At 38.7% G+C, this 20,497-nt stretch overlaps 1 protein-coding gene across 1 annotated transcript; it reads left to right on the plus strand.

Annotated features, from left to right (window-relative positions):
* The first annotated feature begins 997 nt into the window (after positions 1-997).
* LOC111513249 (mitochondrial enolase superfamily member 1) lies at positions 998-20,343 on the plus strand. The gene is made up of 7 exons (XM_074173447.1): positions 998-1,208; positions 4,751-4,969; positions 11,284-11,557; positions 11,658-11,815; positions 13,858-14,164; positions 19,608-19,789; positions 20,112-20,343. Exons 1-7 carry the CDS (start codon positions 1,113-1,115, stop codon positions 20,235-20,237), a joined length of 1,362 nt encoding a protein of 453 aa, XP_074029548.1. The 5' UTR covers positions 998-1,112; the 3' UTR covers positions 20,238-20,343.
* The last annotated feature ends 154 nt before the right edge of the window (positions 20,344-20,497 follow it).

Below are 20,497 nucleotides of genomic sequence, written 5' to 3' on the forward strand. Positions count from 1 at the left end.
CAATGACATGTTCTGGTCCGATGAAGCTGATGCAGCACCCTCTTTTGCAAGAGAGTCAGCAGCTTCAGTGCCTTCCAGGCCAGTATGGCCAGGAATCCAGACTAGAGATGATCTGTTGAGTCGTCCTATCGAGGAGAGTCGTTTTTGTCAATTTGCTACCAATTCAGACGTTGCTCGGTAGGCGCCAAGAGCTACCAACGCCAATTGACTTGTGTATGAGGTTGGATTTATCCAATCTCTCCGCACATAATTCAATACCGTAAATTTTCTAGGCAGGTAGATATCTCTGTTCTGGGACTGCGACTAAAATCACCAGAACCGGAAGGTGTTTTTGATCAATCTGTGAACCAACAACTATCTGCTCTTAATATTTCCATCTCCTGGAATATCCAGTCCTCTCAACTCGGGAACAGTAGTTTATAAGGCAGTTCGTAAATGACAGTTGAAGGCATAAAGTCAGAGGTCATTTCCAGAATGCTGTGACTTCCAGTACTAACAGTACTGAACTAACAGTATGTTGTACTCTACATTAAATTGATTTGTGCAACTGGCAATGTGCAAAAGTCTGTATGAATAGGTGTAAGAAGGGAGATGAATGGCACTTGAAGTAGAAAAATGGAAATGCTAAAACAGATTCACATAATGTGTAAAGTTGATTAAGTCTCAACAAGGAAAGAGGCCACAATAGGCCTAATATTTCTGATAGTTGACTTCCGTTCTGAAAATAAACTGTTTTGTAATGTTTGAAAAATAGTTGGATTCAAGTAAAATGACACAACATTTTAATTCAGCTAAACTCAAAGGGAATCGAGTGCATTTCAATAGAGTGCATATGCTAGTTAGGATTCCGCGTTGACGACCACGAAATCTGTTTTGATAAGGAACGTTTCCAATATTTACGTAACTCCTAGATATTTCTCACATGATTGCTGTGGATTCTCAAACAATATCGTCGCGGATCTCATAACGCGTGCCCTTGAAATTTAAAAAACATCGATAAGTAAAGTAAATTTAATGAGTTGTGATATATAATATATACCGCTAATTGCAAGGAAAATAATCATTTTGTTTTTGGAAAGACAGTAGTCAAGATCGGCATTGAAGAAGGCAAAATGAGTCACACCGCAGAGAAATTGAAAATCGTGTCTTTGGCTGTCAAGGATATGAGATTTCCCACATCCTTACAAGCAGATGGATCCGATGCTATGGTGAGTTGATTCTTACGCAAGACTTGTGAAAAATTCAAATAGATAATCATCTTGACAACAGTAGTGTAATGAAGTATAATTTGTCAGTTTTATTTGACTAGCGTCCCAATAACTATATATCTGATGATGCCGTGTTATATTGGTCATTGGAAAAATATTAAGAAAATTGATTCGTTTTAGAGGAAGACCCATCTAACCTAGTGCACTAATTTTGTTCTTGCTAAAAACGGGAAAAGGTTATTGATGATTAAAATTCGCTGATTTAAGTGGAGAGCCACGTATATATACCCTCATATTACTAGCTCAAAACTCCTTCGAAATTCAGCCTTTATAATCGGTGGAAGAAGCTTCTTAGCCAAAACATTCCGACAGATAATATTTATCCAAACTATAAGTGAGAAATCCTATCTTCATACAAGTAATTTTTTTGAATTCTATAACTTTAAAAGTAGTCCGACTCTGCCACAATACCATCACTCCTAGAACTTAGTGTTTCTTAACAGTTTTATAGGGGTACCATAGTAGCTAAAATACGTCAAAATGCTTGCTATTGATACCATTCAATAGAACGACGCCATTTTAAAATGATAGCAATTCGGAATACTGACATTAGGTGAGTTGAAAATATGATACCTATACCGCACTTATAGTGATATTTACAACTGTAAAATACATAGATATTACAAGATTATATTATTTAAAACTAAATCAGTTAATAATAATGTATTAATAATAATATATAAAATAATAAATTTCTTCAAATTTATAGGCTATTTATTTGTCAATAAAATTTATTTCGCAGTAAAAATATAAATCTTTGAAGCACAAACAATGTCTTTACCGGTTTTATAAGTACAAAACTGAAATTATTAAAATGGCTTCAAACTTTCTATGTTAGTTTTTAGTTGGTGACACTTTGTTATTGTATCGTTTTAGGCTAGATTATATTTTATAACGCTTACTTGGAACTACTAAAAATTCATATAAAATTGTATTTCCATTATTTTATAAGTATCTTTACAAAATACTTTTTAAGAGTGTCAGAAAAATGTTAAAGTAACTGTTTTGTAATGTTTGTGAAAGGCCTTACAAAATATTAATAGAGACTAATGTGAGTAAGTGAATATCGCATTGATGACAATATTTGTTTAATTTGGATATTTATTGGAGAAGTACTACCAAGATTATTCTAAATAACGGAACGTAAAAAGTCATTTGTCTTCCCATTTTGACTTGAATTACATTGAAACTTGCTCCAGTAGTAAAGGTGCATCCACTATTCCATCATAGTATAATATACTATGATATACATAGTATAACATACTATGATTCCATTAATAATTTTGTGCAAGAAAATGAAACATTTCTAAAGAGGGTAGCCCCAACCTTTGTAATGAGTTGTTATGACCTATATCTGGATGGAGAAGTTGCATCAATTCTGAATAGCAAAAACCGTCGCTGTACTTTCCCCAAAGTATCAATGCAGATAGTGTATAAAGTGACATATTGCAATCTGGATCGAACAACTGAAAAATGTAGTAGTGAAAGAACTTTATTGATTGACAGTTTCGTAATACAAAACCAAGTGTTTTACGAGCCGAAGCCGCGACATTATCATGTGCCTTTGTTGATTTAATAGTGTTACGTTTTTACCTGTGGTTTCACCAATAATTAAATACACTGAATAATCAAATTTAATTTCATTTCGATAGAAATACAACAAACACTTTAACTAAAAATTCAACTATTATTTTAATGTCTATCGCCTGACTAGATCACTTTGCGTATCGCACTGTTACGTCCACTTCACTGTGTACTCGACTGTGTGAATACGCTTGCAGCCAGCGTTTAAATATCGCAATGGAACAGCGTATAATTTCGCCGAAGTTCTATGGACATCGTGTTTCTTCCTCTTTCTCGAGCGGCAGGTAACATTGGATAGTCCCACGCCCTCAGCTACGTCACGTTTGGTTTATGGTTACCGGTGGCGGCCGGCGTTATTTCTTTTCTGGCATAATTTACAACAATACTATCTGTAATGTACCATTATCATATTTAGGGTATTCCAACAAGGACTTCCGAACTCTGACAATTGATAACGGCCATCTGAAGCTACATCTGTCAAATTAGTTGCCATTTTTCCAGTCTCTTCGTGTAGTGAAACTGTGGTACTGATTTTCTAACATTTATATTGATGCAAAATGCCGTATAGCAAAAATAATATTGTTAATCGTGAAGCAACGTCTGAGCTCTTGCCAGCTGAAGGGTCGATTTTGAAGTGTTGATGGTCGATCAGTTCGCAAGGGTTTATACATCCCTCGCTGAACCGATGCGTAACAGATGGGTCTGAACACAGTCTGTTTTGCTAAATCACCATGGTCGGATATAACATTCAACAAACACGGGCAAATAATAAAATTGTTCTATCAAAATGGGTGTTCTGTTTGGGAAACGTACCGAGCGCTTTGTCCATTTCACGGTCACCACCTTACGCCGACAAAACGCAAGATATGCCAAAAACACAGCCACTGTCTGTGAGAGTGTGCAGGAGAATCCGAGGCAGTCGATTTCGCGTCGCTCGCAAGAACTCGGCTTTTTGCACACCACAACTTGGAGAATTTTGCGTCGTACAAAATTCAACTGACCCAGGAAATGAAGGTAAACCACCAAAGACGTGTGTTCGCTGAATGGGATCTGAAGCAGTTGGAAACTGACCCTAATTTTCTTCAAAAAATCATCTTCAGCGATGAGGCCCAGCTGAACAGGTACGTGAACAAACAGAATTGTCGAATTTGGGACGATAACAATCCAAATAAGATCCAAGAGCGCCCAATGCATCCCGAAAAAGTCACTATTTGGTGTGGGTTTTGGGGTGGCGTCGTCATCGGTCCATATTTCTTTGAGAACGACGTTGGCCAGACCATCACTGTCAACGGCAAGCACTATATGTCGATGATTATCAACGTCTATTGGCCTGCATTGGATGATTTGGACACCAACGACATGTGGTTTCAACAGGACGGCACTGTGCCATGCCACATTGGATATTCTGCACGAGCGATTAGAGGGACCGGGTCAGGTGATATGAACTGGCCACCGTGATCGTGTGATTTGACCCCGTTAGACTTTTTCTTGTGGGATTTTCTAGAGTCGCAGCGGTCCTCAAAGCCAACATAACCCATGCCATCGGTCAAATTCAGTCTGATTTATGTACCAGAGTCATGGAAAATTGGACTATTCGTATGCGCTCCACCGAGAGAAGCCGTGACGGACATTTGAACAATGTTATTTTCCACGCATAATTGCACCAATAAATTTTTCAAACGAATACAGAATTTCGATGATAACCCATACACACTTTGTTTTATTTAAATTTAAAGATAGCGCTTGATGAAAGGCCCTATATTTACATATACATTATGTGAATAAAGAAAACAATTATCTTTACAGTTTATCAATTCAGTGAAACATGAAAAATATTTTGGAAGATGAGAAGTTCATTTCTACCATTCTCACTCAAAAACTTATCTCAACATTTTCAGCACACTGACCCCGATTACTCCTGCGCGTACGTCACTATAAAACTTCAGTCAGGACTGGAAGGTCACGGTTTGACATTCACCTGCGGAAGAGGTACGGAAGTTGTCGTAGCAGCTATCGAATCTTTGAGTCCCTTGGTCATTGGCCAAGTCGTGACTGACATCTACAAGGAATTTGGAACCTTCTGGAGATCTCTAACGAGCGAGAGCCAAATCCGATGGGTAAGTGAACTTATTTAATAATGTTTGATAACAGGAATGGGTAGATCCCTGTCAAAAAAACTACACTCACCTGGCTAATACTACTACGGATATTGAACTACATACAACATGCCGATCTTCTCAATTTTGGTTGCCTTCTTTATGAACCAGGTTTTCTGATGTTCTTGAAGTCTATGTTATGACCGGTTTCAAGGTGGTGTTTGTATATAGGGCTGAGATTGTTTGTTTCTTGCGATTGTGGGAGTTTGTGTTCTTCTAATCTGGCTGATATTCGTTTATTTGTTTGTCCTACGTACTCTCCGCTGCAATATTTATTTGTTCAACGGCAAAGCCAATTTTAAGCCATATTTAAGAAAGTGTGAGGAACAACAAAGTATTTTTGAATGCTTGTTTTATGAAAACGAAAGATTCCAGCTCAACTTTCAGAAAAAATAATGATTTAATTAAAATCATTAAAAAAATAGCAAAGAGAAAACTTTAGTGGCGTATATAGGGAGGTGTCCAAGTGTTATAGAAAAAATAAACAATATTTTGAATACCCCACTGGGTAAAACAGGAATAACATTTTACAACAAAATCAAATAACATAAAATGGAAAGGAAAATTCTAAAGTTTGCACGAATTTTATTGTCTTTGTAAATATAATTTCATAATCACTGTGAATTATATTTATCAGATAGGTAGGTACCTACTCACAGATGTTTTCAATCAAAGTTTCATGTAATTTTTGCGATAAAACAATCAGAAGTGGTTACTTCTAAATATGATGTTTATTCGACAAGGTTATTAGAAAGAAATACAATCTTGAAATTATCAGAGACTCTTACGTTAATGTGAACTGATTATTAAATGTCTAAAAAATAATCGGATGATTTTTATCAATGAAAGATAAAGTTTCTTAAAGTTCGAGATTCATGAAAATAGTTCGTGCAAACTCGCAGTGTTAGCTTTCTTTTTAGCAACCCTTAGAAGTCTTCGTGAAAGAGGGGACCCAACATTATAATCTGATATGCAGCACACTCGCTTAGACCACATATGTCAGTAAAATGCGGTCATCTTGAACACTTCAGTGCCAATACTTGATGAAAATCCATATGAAATACAACACGCGTTTTACCATGCAATGGATTCTTCAGGAGTGTTCTAAATACTGGATATAGAAGATGCAAATATTATTAATGATCCTTTTATTGACTCAGTACCTGGCAATTAGAACTACATTGAAAGCTTCTACTCAAACTCCAGTCCGTATTTGACGAAACAACTAATTAATTATCAAGCAGAAGCCCCATACTGAAAGGCCTGACAAGCATGACTCCAACAACAACAAAAATTAGGGGATTCAAGTCACTCATACATTAAACGTCAGATGGAGAGTCAAGAACAGTTGCGAATGATATTTCCAAGGCCTTTGACCGTGTATGGCATGAGGGTTTGCTGGCCAAACTTCGATGCTATGGTTTGACGGATCATTTCTGTGTATGGCTCTTCAATTCCCCGAAAGAACGTTCCCTGCAAATTTCCGTCGATGGATATCTCTCAAATACTTTCACTATCAACGCTGGTGTTCCTTAGGAATCCATATTGCCTCCAACCCCCTTTTTATTGTATATCAACGACTTATTGGACAAAACCAAGAATCCAATATATTGCTTTGCTGACGACAGCACACTTGTCTCATCATTACATTTGGATTCCAGGACATCAGCTACGGAGGCACATCTTCACCGGCAGCAGAAGGTTGCATATCTTAATGAGGATCTAGAAGTGCTTTAGAATTGGGGTGGAAGTAACCAGTTGCAATTCAATGCCACAAAAATCCAGACATCGGTTTTCTCCAAGAAGGTAAATGTCTCCGAACCGGATATAATAACGTCACGTCAGACAATTCCGCTTTCTGTTTCGATAAGTTTGTTGCGGGTTAAAATAGACACCAATATTGGTACAATCATGTCGCTGGAATTGCAAAGGCTGCTGCTCAAAAGCTTGAAACACTGTTCCGAACCAGAAAACTGTACACAGCTCAGCAAGTTTTGATGCTTTATAAAGCTCAGATCAGACCTTCTTCGGAGTGTTGTTCTCATGTATGGAGCTCTGCACCCAAACATACCCTGAAGTTGCTGGATCCCATCCAGAAAAGAGCCATCCGCCTGATTGGAGACGCGAACATCACGTGCAACCTTGATAGCCTGGAACATCGAAGAAAGGTTGGAGATGTGTCTCTCTTCCATAGATACTTTCACAGTGAAGAGTTCTACATTGTGACAAATGTTACAGCTGTAGAGTGATTCAATATGATCTTTGATTGATCAAAGTAAAAAAGGGTAGGGAGAACAAACAAAACACTTTTTAAGGAGAATTTTTCCGAAAGAAAAGTCACATAAATTTTGAAATTGCTATTCAGCTAAACTACCCAGTGAGCCAAATATGACTATGAAGTACTTCAAAAAGCGAAAAAGTTGAAAAACAATTATTTTTACCGACCACCTTCCACAATATGAAAGATATGGAAATTTTAATGGAGAACTGCATACACGTGTAGAACGAACAAACTTTTAAGTTTAACCCGATAAATTACACGAATTGAAAGTATGTTTCACAAAGAAGAATGTTCTATTCATCAGCAATTTGTCGTATTTAATAATTTTGACTATCAAAAAAGGATCTAAGACATTATACGATACTTATCTCAAAGTTTCGAAGGTTATGCGGCGCTTGGGAGAAGCAATACGAAAAAAACGTTCGGTATTGTGGAAAAACAATTAATGGATTTTGCATCATGATAATGCACCTGCGCGTGATTATGTCTGATGGGGACCAGTTTGAAAGAGACAAAATAGAAATTAATGGATAAATAATTTTTTTGAGAAAAATGAAAATTCATCTTATCATTTGAACAGCCAGCGTATTCATGTTTTGATGACGACGTTTGAATAAACGTACATGTTCAAACTAGTTCTTGTTCGGAAACATTACGAGTTTGGGAATTTTTGAATTTTTCTGGCAACTTATTTGATGCATTTCATATTTCTTTCGTCGAACACAATTCGTGGCATCTAGTAATTAGAATAAAATAAATAATTATCTTTTCAAAAAATTCCAGTATCGTTATCATATTGATATATTTATACCACTTGAATATACGTTTCTAATGATAATGATAAATCATTGGAACAATTATTTGTTTAACACTTGATTTATATCTCAAACTCATTGATCAGTTTTTCAACAGGTAAAAAAAGGTCTGCAAGTGAGAGATAGCGACTTCCGTAGTTCAATAGTGACTGCGGTTTTAAAGTTAGAAGTAGGAAAGTAAATAAGAATAATAATAAAGTAGAAAATTATTCGGCAGTAATTTCCCATATTAGAATACTACTTGCTCACTCTTCAGGAATCCTTTCTAAAACGTTCAATCTCTAAATATTGAAGCTGTTACTTCAAATCTGTTTTCCCGTTAACCAGCTGTCGCTCCCCTACGAACGCTCCCCGTTCAACGTGCGCTTTCTAGCACAGGTTGAACGATAATAAGTGAAAGACGATCGTCTCTGGAATACCAACCAACAACCAGAGATCCCACAACATACCTTGAAGAGAAGGCCAAAGCACTCGTCAACAACTTCAACATTCCCGCTAACAAGAAGAAATCTCTCATTCCAAGAGAAAAATCTTGACGTACACCTCGTGTGTATGCTTTTCCGAAAATCATCATCAGCCACTGCATGTCGAGCACCTGCCATTTCCTTTTCCAGGGCAAATTTCACATACAAGTGAATGACACTCCCATGGTTCCCCACTCTCTCCAGTCTTTACAAACTTTTACATGGAAGACTTTTGAAACCAGAGCCACTGACATGTCTGACCTCAAATCTATGTGTTGGCGTAGATGATGGCTTTGTTATATGGCCTCACGGATTTGAAAGTCTCTATACATTCGTAAACCACGTCAACTCTTTACATTCCGACCTAAAATTCACAATGGAACTGGAAAATAACAACTCAATTCCATTCCTGGACGTTCTCATCACAAAATCCAATGATTCTCAATTACATTCCGTTTTGAATACACGGGTATATCAGGCTCACTGATAGCCACAAAAGATCCAAGGAAACAGACGAACTCAAATCCGCCCTTCGCCAAAGCAACTATCCCAAATCCAAAGAACCATTCACCTTCAGCAAACCCCACATAACAAACAGCCCAATGAACAGACTGACCACCCAAAAGCTTTTATATTCATGGAGTTACGCACAAAGTGAGTCGAATTATGAAGAGATATACTATAAGAGCAGTATTCACATCCAACAATCGAATTTCCACTTTTCTACGGAAACTTAAGGAAACAATACCCAATGAGGCACAAGGAATATACGCAATACCATATTCCACCTGCTCCAGAAATTACATCGGCCAGATCAACAGAAAAATCTCCAACAGAGCCTACGAACATGAACTTGCTGTTCGTAAGTCAGATCCAGCCTCATCCCTTTTCAAACACCATCGTCAAACAGGCCACATAATGAGCTTCGCAAACACCAAAACTATTGCCACCGAAAAACTCTCCAGACCAGGATAATCTGTATCTGTAGAGTAGGGGGGGTGAGTGTAAGCCCACAGCATTTAGGCCACATGTGACCCATTGAACATCCACTCGAGGAGTTGTCCTCCTAGGTCATCGTCCATCCTGTCCTTTCCAGGAAAGTGGACAGGTCACTTAGAGACATATCCTTTATATCGGCAGGTGTAGGCCAAGACTCGCAAGACTGGCAAGATTGTATCCTTTAATTCCATCCCATCTCTTTAGGGATTGGGCTTGGGTGTAACATTTGGCTAGTTCCGTAATTGTCGAAGTCATCAGGCCGTAGGTGCCACTGAGTCCTAAGATTCTTAGTCCAGCCGCTTCCTTGGCTAAAGAGTCGGCAATGCGATTACCTTTACTCCTGTCGTGCCCTTTAACCCACCTCAGAATAATGTTATTATCTACCGAGGCTTTGGATAAATCTCGGTAGCACTCTAGTACTAGGCTGTTCAAGGCTAATAGGGCTTATCTGCTGTAAGTGCAGATTGTTATGTTTTTGCCAGAAATTCCTTTCCTGACCATTTCTTTTGTGCGATTGAAATACCAGCCAGTTCTGTTTGGACCACGCTGGTATTTTTCCCATTCCCCACTTAATCCTTAGGCTTAGTGATCTGGAATACACTCCACATCCTGAGCCTTCTTTGGCTTTTGAGCCATCTGTATATATGCGTATTGCATTTGTAGCATCTGACTCTGTGTTCTGTTTCATTTGTATTTTGTAGGGTTCATTAAACACAAACCTGGGTTCAATTGTATCACTGATTGCCTGCAGCAGAGGTTGCGCAGTAAGCGCTTCTCGTCATAGGCTCAGCCTCAATTGACCCATTCCTACTTCTAGGTTTACACCAGCCGTGCGCAATCGTAACATGACCATTAACGCAACCTCCTTAACATACAGGTCCAGAGGGGCCAGAATAATACCCGAAGCTATTGAAATTTAAAAACGTCCCAACTGTCTCAAAGAGAGGATCACAAATATTACATCATCAAGGAGATCATTACTATCACGCGAAACATCTCACGCTTCTGCACCTAGCTTTTGCAAGTCACACACCCGTTCTCACTACCATTTGAATGCTCATTGTTCTAAAATCATATTGCAGTCCAAGATCAAATTTACTGTTGCCTAAATTAGAAACAGAAGATGAGGAAGATCTAATATCGTCATCATCATCATCATCATAATTCTTATCGATACCAATAACTGTCTGCAAACATATCATATTTTTTTATTATGAATATTTTTTTATTATGAATATTTTTTACAAGAATCATTGAATATTCCACACTCTTTTATTTTAATTTCTTCAATCGCAGAACCAAAAGGAATATTATTATTGTGATCAAGACCTCACTTCTCGTTTTATGTTTGTTTCTCCATTCATTCGACGAATGAATGAACATCAGGTTCGAATTCGACACCTCCTATTACCAAGTTTCGTTTAATTAAGTTAAGTATTTCAAAAGTTATTTGAAAAAAACGAAAATAAAAATAAAACTTCAACATCCTGTATCTTGGAAACGAAGCGTTTCCGGACATTTATTCATTTGGACAATTCATATTAGAATATTGTGAGGAATCACCTCCTGAAGTTTGTCAAAGTACTTTAGAATCACCCTGCATAGGGTCAGTCATGTGGAGTGAGTGAATTGGAATATGCTTGGTATTTTTTAAGAAAACAACCCACAATCCTTAAATTCTTCCCCAAATGAGTTGCATTTATACTCACTTTTCAGATCGGGCCTGAAAAAGGAGTAACTCACCTTGCCACTGCTGCCATCATAAACGCTCTGTGGGACCTGTGGGGTAAATTGGTGAAGAAACCAGTATGGCAACTATTGGCAGATTTGGAACCAGAGCAGCTGATATCCTGCATTGACTTCAGGTACCTGTCTAATGTCATCACGAAAGAGGAGGCTTTGGAATTATTGAGGAAAGGAAGAGAAGGAAAAGAGGAGAGAGTGAACAAACTGTTGGAAAAGGGGTACCCATGCTACACTACCCAAGCCGGTAAAATTAAACTGTTGTTTCTTGTTATAAAAAAAGTTGACTGCGAAGATCACTTTGGAAACTTTTTTAATGAAAATGTTCTAGTGTGGTATAATTTTAGGATGGTTGGGATATTCAAACGAAAAAATCGCCCAACTTGCCAAGAAGTACATGGATGCGGGCTTCACAGCTTTCAAAGTTAAAGTAGGAAAGAACCTCTATGATGATATCAAGAGGTTGGAGTTCATCAGAACAATTATTGGATGGGATCGAACTTTGGTGAGTATTTCGAATATTCCTTGTTTTTATTCTGGCAGTAAAATCAAGTACTTCATGGAGTTCAAGGGTTGTAATTCGGGAGTCCTCTGTGGAATTTGGAAATAATTAGATTATAGATCTATTGAGTTGTGTTATACATCTGTTGTGTGGAGTCCATACTATCAGGTTCATATAAATCAACTAGAAGCCCTACATAGGCTCTTCTTAAAATATATGTCTTCGAAACTTGAAGGCACTTATCCTACTGTAGGAATACCCTATTATGAATTACTTGAAATTTACAATTTTTGTAATTTCGAGGTAAGGTGTAAATATTATTCATTCCTTTTTTATTCAAAGTAATGAACAATATCATTACCTGCTCTCAATTGTTACATATGTTGAATTTTTAAATTCCAAGGCGGTCATCTAGGAATAGTGTCACCTTTTACCTCAACAATCGGCGAACAAATACAAATATGACTCCCGATTCCATTCAATGTCACTAAGGGAACCATCGTAGAAAGTAGTGTCACGTTAATACGGGTTCTGACGTGATTGACTTCCTTTCCTTAGCTATTCGTGGGACCCTTCATGGCCATGAAGTAACCAAAGAATCTGCAGAGAACGACGACTAAACGACCCCAACATCGGATCATGATCAGTTTTCCTCAAGAGCAGGATATCTTATAAATCTGCCTTGCACAACATTCTTGAGGAGCAGAGAATAAACAAACTTCCCCTGAGCAGCTAACACTTATATGCTCAATGATTTACCCAAACCAAAGACTAGAAAGCTGAAACTGGAATCTCTTCAGTATGCCATTATAGCTGTCATAGAGGATATTCCATAAGATGGCTGCACGTTCAGGGTTGGATGGCTACAAGTTACCCGAGAAGATCAAAAGAGCGTCTTCTGGCCGGTGGATAAAGCCAGAAAATCGTCTTCTGGCTGGTGGATGCAGTCACGGGAAGAGACCTATTTCCCAAGCAATAAATTTGTGCTGCTTATATATCTGACGATGTTTTCCAAAGCCTGACTGCTGATCAGGTGCTCACTAGATCGAAGAAAATGTACAATGGTGTGTCAACCTTGGAGTGGATTATTCTGCCCCAGGAAATTCAAGCCCTGGTAACAGAGTACAAGCTCTGTTCTATCAAAACTATTTTTCGGGTTTATTGACCATGGTCTACAGGTTTGTGCCTAAGTCTACAACGGCGGTAGTAATGATAATGTCTATCGGTGGTATCATGCATAAAACCTGCAGACCAATTCCATCAAACCCAGAATATAGCATTGACAAAGTATGATTGTGTTTTGCCTTTTATGCACAATATATTTTGAATGACCGAATACTTGAGTAGATGAGCAAAGCGGGTTCTGGCACAAAATCCCATGTATTTTCTTATGGAGCTAAACTTTTTGCAATTTTCGTTACATCCGAGCGGAACCTTGTGGAACACCCAACTCGAGGTAGGTGTGTTTTGGAGAGTGGGAGAGAGAAACGTGCGACGTAATCGATGCAGAGAAGGATGGAACGTCATTGTCATGAAGAAGATAGGGAAATTTCCATCTCTATGCATCGATTACGTCACACGGTCAAGTATATAGGATCAATTTCATTCCCGACAAAACAACCGCTATAAATATCAACAATTCGCAATTACTACCAATATTCCACGTTGGTGTCGAGGCTAAGGACAACGTTGACCACGCCGACGACCTGAGTTCGATTCTCATACCGCCAAACTTTTTTTAATTAGGACCACGTGACTGAAACGTGACAAGGGGGCCCGAGGGGTGAGGCGGAGTCCCAAGGGGGTCTACGCTCTTTGATCTACGATACTCATTCCATCCTTCTCTGCATCGATTACGTCACAAGTTTCTTTCTCCCACTCCGAAACACACCTACCTCGAGTTGGATGTTCCACAAGGTTCCGCTCGGATGTCACGAAAATTGCAAAAAGTTTAGCTCCATAAGAAAATACATGGGGTTTTGTGCCAGAACTCGCCTTGCTTATCTACTCTTAATTTCACCACAAATATATATTTCTTCATTTAGATGGTCGACGCCAACCAAGTATGGGAGGTACAAGAAGCCATCGACTGGATGAACCAGTTGGCGCAATTCAAACCCCTCTGGATAGAAGAACCCACTTCTCCTGATGACGTATTAGGGCACGCCGAAATCGGTAAAGCTCTGAAACCACTAGGAATCAGTATAGCTTCTGGGGAGATGTGCTGCAACAGGGTGTTGTTCAAGCAGTTCTTACAGGCCGATGCCATTCAGTACTGTCAAATTGACTCTGCTAGGATAGGGGGCGTAAACGAAATTCTGTCAGTCTACCTGATGGCCAAAAAATTAGGAGGTGGGTATATTTAGATGTTAATGAAAAGAAAACTATTCTGTTACAACCTTCTACTTGAATATAGGATAAAGAAAATAGCTTTTGTCAAATTTCTATAATTTTGATATGTTCTCAGATAAGGTAACATTTTTGTTATTTCAGGTACCTATCGCAGGTACCAAAAAGACATTGACTGTATCAATGTATATTTAAAATTTTTTTGTCTAAATGCGTCAGTTTATTTGAAAATGGTTCGACAAACCGAAACTGGTCGTAACAAATAAAAATCTTCATAGAAATTAGACAAAAGTTATTCTCTTTATCTTATATTCAATAATAATTTCTACAAAATGAATTGGTCATCAATCGAACAAGTTTGAACCTTCTACTCATTCTAAAATACTTTATTTGTTGCGTGTAAGGATTGAAATTTTTTTTATAGGTCTGGGATTTAGACATTTCTCTAATGCTTCTACCATATCAAATAGCTTCGCAACATTCTCCTAGAAAATATACCTAAAATAAATGTCACCAAAACTTGTAATTTTTAACAAATCAATCAACTATGAAGAATATCCAATAAAAAAATTTAGGTGTCACAATGAATGCAATCTCAGATGGTAGGTAGGTAGGTCTAAAGTGAGTGGGTCTATTCGACCCTCCACCGCAACCCATAAGGGTTTATTGTGGCTCACACCTATTCACACTCGGCCGAATAAACCCAGCTTCTTAACGAAGCCGATTAGTTTGTATGGTGAGTGGTCTTTCAGGTTAGATGGCGAGAGTATGGATCTGCCGAACTCAAAGAACCTAATTCGGTCCCCAGCGGGGCAAGCACAAAGTATATGCTCTGCAGTTTCATCATTTTCCAGACAGAGGCGACACACACTGTCTTCCGACAGTCCAAGTCTCTGCATGTGATGTTTCAAATGACAGTGACCTGTAAGAAGGCCTGTTAGACATCGTAGTTCATCCCTACTGTAGTAGCTTCGGAGGGTGAATAAATGCCTTGTAGTGAGCCAATCCTAGAAGATTCTGCCAGAAGTTGTTTGGCAAAGCCTAAAGCGATGCCAATGACAGGTTCGGGTCCAATGAAGCCGCTTGCAGCACCCTCCTATGCAAGAGAGTCAGCAGCTTCAATGTCTTCCAGGCCAGTATGGCCAGGAATCCTGACCAGAGACAATCTGTTAAGTCTTCCTATAGAGGAGAGTTTTTTTGGCAGTTTGCTACCAATTTAGACGTTGCTCGGTAGGGGCCAAGAGCTTCCAACGCCGCTTGACTGTCCGAGAATATTTTTATTGACTTGTGAGTGAGGTTGGATTTATCCAATCTCTCCGCACACAACTCAATAGCGTAAATTTCCGCTTGAAATATAGTGGCATAAGTTCCTAGGCAGGTAGATAACTCTGTCCTGGGTCTGCGACTGAAAACACCTACACCAGAACCGGAAGGTGTTTTTGATCCATCTGTGAACCAACAACTACCTGCTCTTAATATTTCCTTCTCCCGGAGACTCCAGTCCTCTCTACTCGGGGATAGTACTTTATAAGGCAGTTCATAGTTGACAGTTGGAGGCATAAAGTCAGAGGTCATTTCCAGAATGCTGTGACTTCCAATGTCAACCAACAGTCTGTTACACTCTGCATTGAATTGATTTGTGCAATTGGCAATGTGCACAAGTTTGTATGCAGTCCATTTAGCCTCGCTTTCCAGAAAAATGTGGAGAGAAGGTAGATCTAGAAGGATCTCCATGGCCCTGACGGTGTGGTACTGATGGCCCCACTGATAGCCAGACAAGCCTGTCTCTGTAAGCCAGAGAGCTTCGCTTGGGCCGTTTTCTGTAAATTCTTCGGCCACCAAGCAATTGCATCATAAGTGATCATTGGTTTGACAATCACCACATAAATCCAATGGATTCATTTGGAACCTAAATCCCAAGTTTTATCACAAATCCTTCGACATGTCCATAGAGACAGGCTTTGTGTAAAACTTTCTCCAAGTGAGCGTTCCAGGTGAGTCTTTTATCAAAAACAATGCCAAGATATTTCACCTCCGTTCCAAATAGAATGACCACACCATTGAGGGAAAGTGGCGTTAGATCGTCCAATTTCCTTCTCTTGGTGAAGAAGATTAACACAGTTTTGCTGGGGTTGACAGACATCTGCTCTCTCAGGCACCAACTGTGAACAACGTCCAACGCACTTTGGAGGATATTACAAGCTACCCTTCCTGACGTGGACCTTGCCAGGATGACAAGGTCATCTGCATAAGCTTGCAGATCAACTTTTCTTCTGTCGAGGGCATCAAGCAGACCATCCACCAGGAGCGACCACAGAAGGGGAGATAGTACCCCACCTTAAGGGCAGCCCCTGGTGACCCTGAACCTGATAGCCTCACCTTGAAGAGTCGTAGTTGCAGTTCTGTTTACTAGCATGGCATAGATCCAGCCAGTTATGGTCGATTCTATACCCTTTCTAGCCAGAGACAATCCTATAGATTTAGGTAGTGCATTGTCAAATGCTCCTTCAATATCAAGAAATACAGATCTCAGATGGTAATCAGAGAACATATTATGCCCATGTGCAGACATTGATTTCATATGGTTGTCATTTCAAACTAATACTGTATTAGTTTGAAAATGTCCTTATATGATGAAACTACAGTAACGATAGTTGCAAGTACCAAGTGGTATAAAAACAGGAAATTTTATTTCTCATTTTTCAATCTGATGAGCCCCAATCCGAGCAATAAGCACTCAAAACATTAGCTGCTTACTAAGATAACACTTGTCTCTATACGTGCTGTTATATCATGAATATTTTTAAAATTCGTTTCAATTTGATCTAGTTTTTAAATATTGATCGTATGAAAGATCGTTTGGTATATTTTAATTTAAAACTTTTATTGATTGAAAAAAATCAATAACTACTTTCACTCGTTATAAAATACTCGAATAAGAATTTACATTTTGGAAAAAAATATATTTGCCGTGTCTCCTTTGATAAGGGCATTGCAATCAAACTATCATTAATACATTTGTTTGAAGGTGATTGACAATGTTTCGTGATGAATTTCACTAGTTCGGACTTCCATTGTCTATTATATAAAATGATTTGAAATCCCTGAAACAAGTAAAAAAGAATAATTAAAAAAGAATAGTTGAAAATAACAATTATATTAAGCAACAATAAACCTGAAATGAAATGATAGTAAAATAACCTACAAGTAAAAATATAATAATTGAATAAATAAAAATTAAAGGAATGCAAAAAGAAAATAATAAAAATAAAAAAGTGTAGAGATTCCAAGTCACGTTAGTTCACGACGTTTCGATTGTTGGTATCTACAATCGTCTTCGGGTGATGACTGGACTGATTCCTCCGAGAGATGACTATTTTATAGGTCGTTGAAATACTTTCACTTTCTCTACTTTCCATTTTCCGCTTCACTGATTCCGTGAGAGATGACCGATTTGGCGGGAGTTGGTCATTTCTCGTTTGATGATGGGTTTCCATATGTTTCGTATATCTACGCTGGCCTGGCTGAATACGTTGTTGGACAACATATATGCGGCTTCCTTAAATTTTCTCCTGAACCAATGTTCCTCTCTGTGCAAGATCTCAGCTTGGGACCACTCGATGTTGTGTTGATGGGTCCAAACATGGTCTGCTATTCCTGATTTGCTGGTTTCTCCTCGCTGTGTGTGCTTCTTGTGCTCGGCAATGCGAATATTCAATGGCCTCTTAGTTTCACCAATATAGGATTTTCCGCACTCACAGGGTATCCGGTAAATGCAATTCTTGGAATCGCAGTCTGCGTTTGGGGGCCTGGTTTTTGTGAGGCTGCTACGGATAGTGTTACCGGATCTAAAACAGGTTCTAATGTTGTACTTGGAACCAATTCTTCTTATCCTCTCCGATAATCCTCTGATGTAGGGAAGTGCAAGCACTGGTTGTGACGGCTTCTCTTCCTTGCGGGGCTCCTGCTGTCTTTTGGCCAAAGTCTTTTCTACCATCGCTTTGGAGTATCCATTCCGCTGAAGATCACTTTTGATGATGTCTAGTTCCTTCTCGAGACCTTCCTTTGTATTACAAAGCCCAAAAGCACGGTCTAATAGAGTCTTGATGATTCCTCTTTTTGTCGATTGATGGTGGTTGGATTCGTGGTTCAGATACTGTCCCGTATGAGTGGGTTTTCGGTATACAGATGTTTCCCACTTAGTGTCGGTCCTCTTCACCAAAACGTCTAAGAATGGCAATTCATTGTGGATTTCCTTCTCCATTGTGAAAGTGATGGAAGGTCTCACGCTGTTGATGTGTTTCAGAAAGGCGTCTAGTTCAGTATTCCCATGGTTCCATATTATGAAGGTGTCGTCAACATATCTCAACCAGACTCGAGGTTTCTTGTGGGCTTCTTCAATGGCCAGAGTTTCAAACCACTCCATATATATGTTGGCTATGACTGGTGAAAGTGGCGATCCCATTGGCAGTCCCTCATCTTGTGTAAAGAATTCGTCCTTCAGTTGGAAATAACAGTTTCGTACACAGCATCCTAGTAATTCCATAATTACTTCTATAGGTAGATTCGTTCTCTCTTTCAGGTTCCCGTCTTCGGATAGCTTTCTCTGTATGATTTGGAGTGCTTCTTCGACCGGAACGTTGGTGTAAAGGCTTTCCACGTCGAAACTAATTAGTTGATCTTCCTGTGTGACTTCAATTGACCCTAGTAGTTCGACAAAATGTCTTGAATTCTTCACAAAAGACGATGTTTTCCCTTGTAATGGTTGTATTAAGGGAAGTAAAAATCTAGACAAGTTTTGAGTAGCTGAATCTCTGGAGCTGATGATCGGTCTAAGCGGAACGTCCTTCTTGTGGATTTTGGGTAGACCATACAAGTGAGGGGGCTTACTGTGGTGCGGTGTTAGGCATGATCTTTCCTTGTCCGAAATTGGTGTTTTTTCAAAATCTGGTACAACTTCCTTTCGATTGATGCAGTTGGGTCCCGTACGATCTTTGTGTATCGTCCCTTCTGCAGAACCTCTTCGATCTTCTGTTCGTAGAGAACGGTATCCATTACCACAGTAGCGTTTCCTTTATCTGCAGGTAGGATCTTAATGGTGTTGTCTCTACGTAGGCCGTTCAGAGCTCTACGTTCTTCCTTGCTGATGTTAGATGTTGGAACTGGTTCTCGATCCAACTGTTCTCTAATTTTCCATCTGAACTCTTCTGCCTCGGTCTGGTCAATGAGGGAACTGGTGGATTCCACTGCAGTAATTATCTCCAAAGTGGGCACAGATGTTGGCGTAATGGCAAAATTCAGGCCTTTCCTCAACAAGGATTCCTCTATTCCCGTGAGCGGGAATTCAGGGATTTCAAATCATTTTATATAATAGACAATGGAAGTCCGAACTAGTGAAATTTATCATTAATACATCTTTTACGAAATGTTGAGGTTTTTTTTTTAGTGAAAGTATGTCCCCACGCTGGAGGTGTTGGACTTTGCGAAATGGTACAGCATTTGCAGATGTGGGATTATGTCGCCCTTTCTGGAACATCTGAGGGAAAATGGGTGGAATATGTTGATCAACAACATGAACATTTCGTCTACCCAACCATCATCGAAAATGCACACTACATGGCGCCTAGGGTATGTATCTTTGAATACAGTGTTCACCACTGAATAATAATCAATAAATTTCAAAGTAAACTCCCTACGAAGATGTGTTCTATCCCACAAACTAATAGTCCGACAGCTGTGAAATTTGTACACGTCTTTCGAACGTCAGCGTTAACTAAAAATCATATGAATTTATTACTACGAACTGCGCCATCTGTGTTAGCATACGTACTTTTGAGCCCAACTAATATGTTCATCGAAACTTTTAACCATAAACTTTCATAGCAAACTTTTTTTGTCTAGGTAAAGAATTCATATTACAACATTAATCATCATATTAATTATTTTACAGGCTCCTGGATATAATACTGAGATGAAGAAGAAAGCATTGGAAGATTATGTCTATCCCCATGGAAAAGCATGGGAAGCCATGTTCGCAAAAGGAATGTTCAGTGACCCAAGAAAAAATAAAAAATGAAGGGAGAAATTTTTAGCTAAATGAAGTGACTTCTGTTTTTAGAAGCCAATTTGTAATGGCATTTTACTTCTTCTTAATATTATTGTTAATACAGCTCTGAACCTCTTATGTGAATTTTAATGAATATTTGTGGATTTCTCATGAGCTAAACGAGTAGCAAATAGCGGTCCTAAAATTTTGAGACAATAGAGGAAAAATGGTATAAAAATATTGTTCACAAATAAAGAATTATCAATAATTTCAAATAATTATTTTTGGAA

Source organism: Leptinotarsa decemlineata, unplaced genomic scaffold (assembly GCF_025532065.1).
Source record: "Leptinotarsa decemlineata unplaced genomic scaffold, Ldec_3_MD MMD2_P_RNA_scaffold_12, whole genome shotgun sequence".
Classification (NCBI taxonomy): domain Eukaryota; kingdom Metazoa; phylum Arthropoda; class Insecta; order Coleoptera; family Chrysomelidae; genus Leptinotarsa; species Leptinotarsa decemlineata.

What these genes read in the sequence shown, in the direction of transcription:
- LOC111513249 (XM_074173447.1), top strand. Translation starts at nt 1,113, where the DNA reads ATGAGTCACACCGCAGAGAAATTGAAAATCGTGTCTTTGGCTGTCAAG. An exon ending in ATGCTACACTACCCAAGCCG is followed by an intron (nt 11,558 to 11,657) that starts GTAAAATTAAAC and finishes GTATAATTTTAG; the next exon opens with GATGGTTGGGATATTCAAAC. An exon ending in CACACTACATGGCGCCTAGG is followed by an intron (nt 19,790 to 20,111) that starts GTATGTATCTTT and finishes ATTATTTTACAG; the next exon opens with GCTCCTGGATATAATACTGA.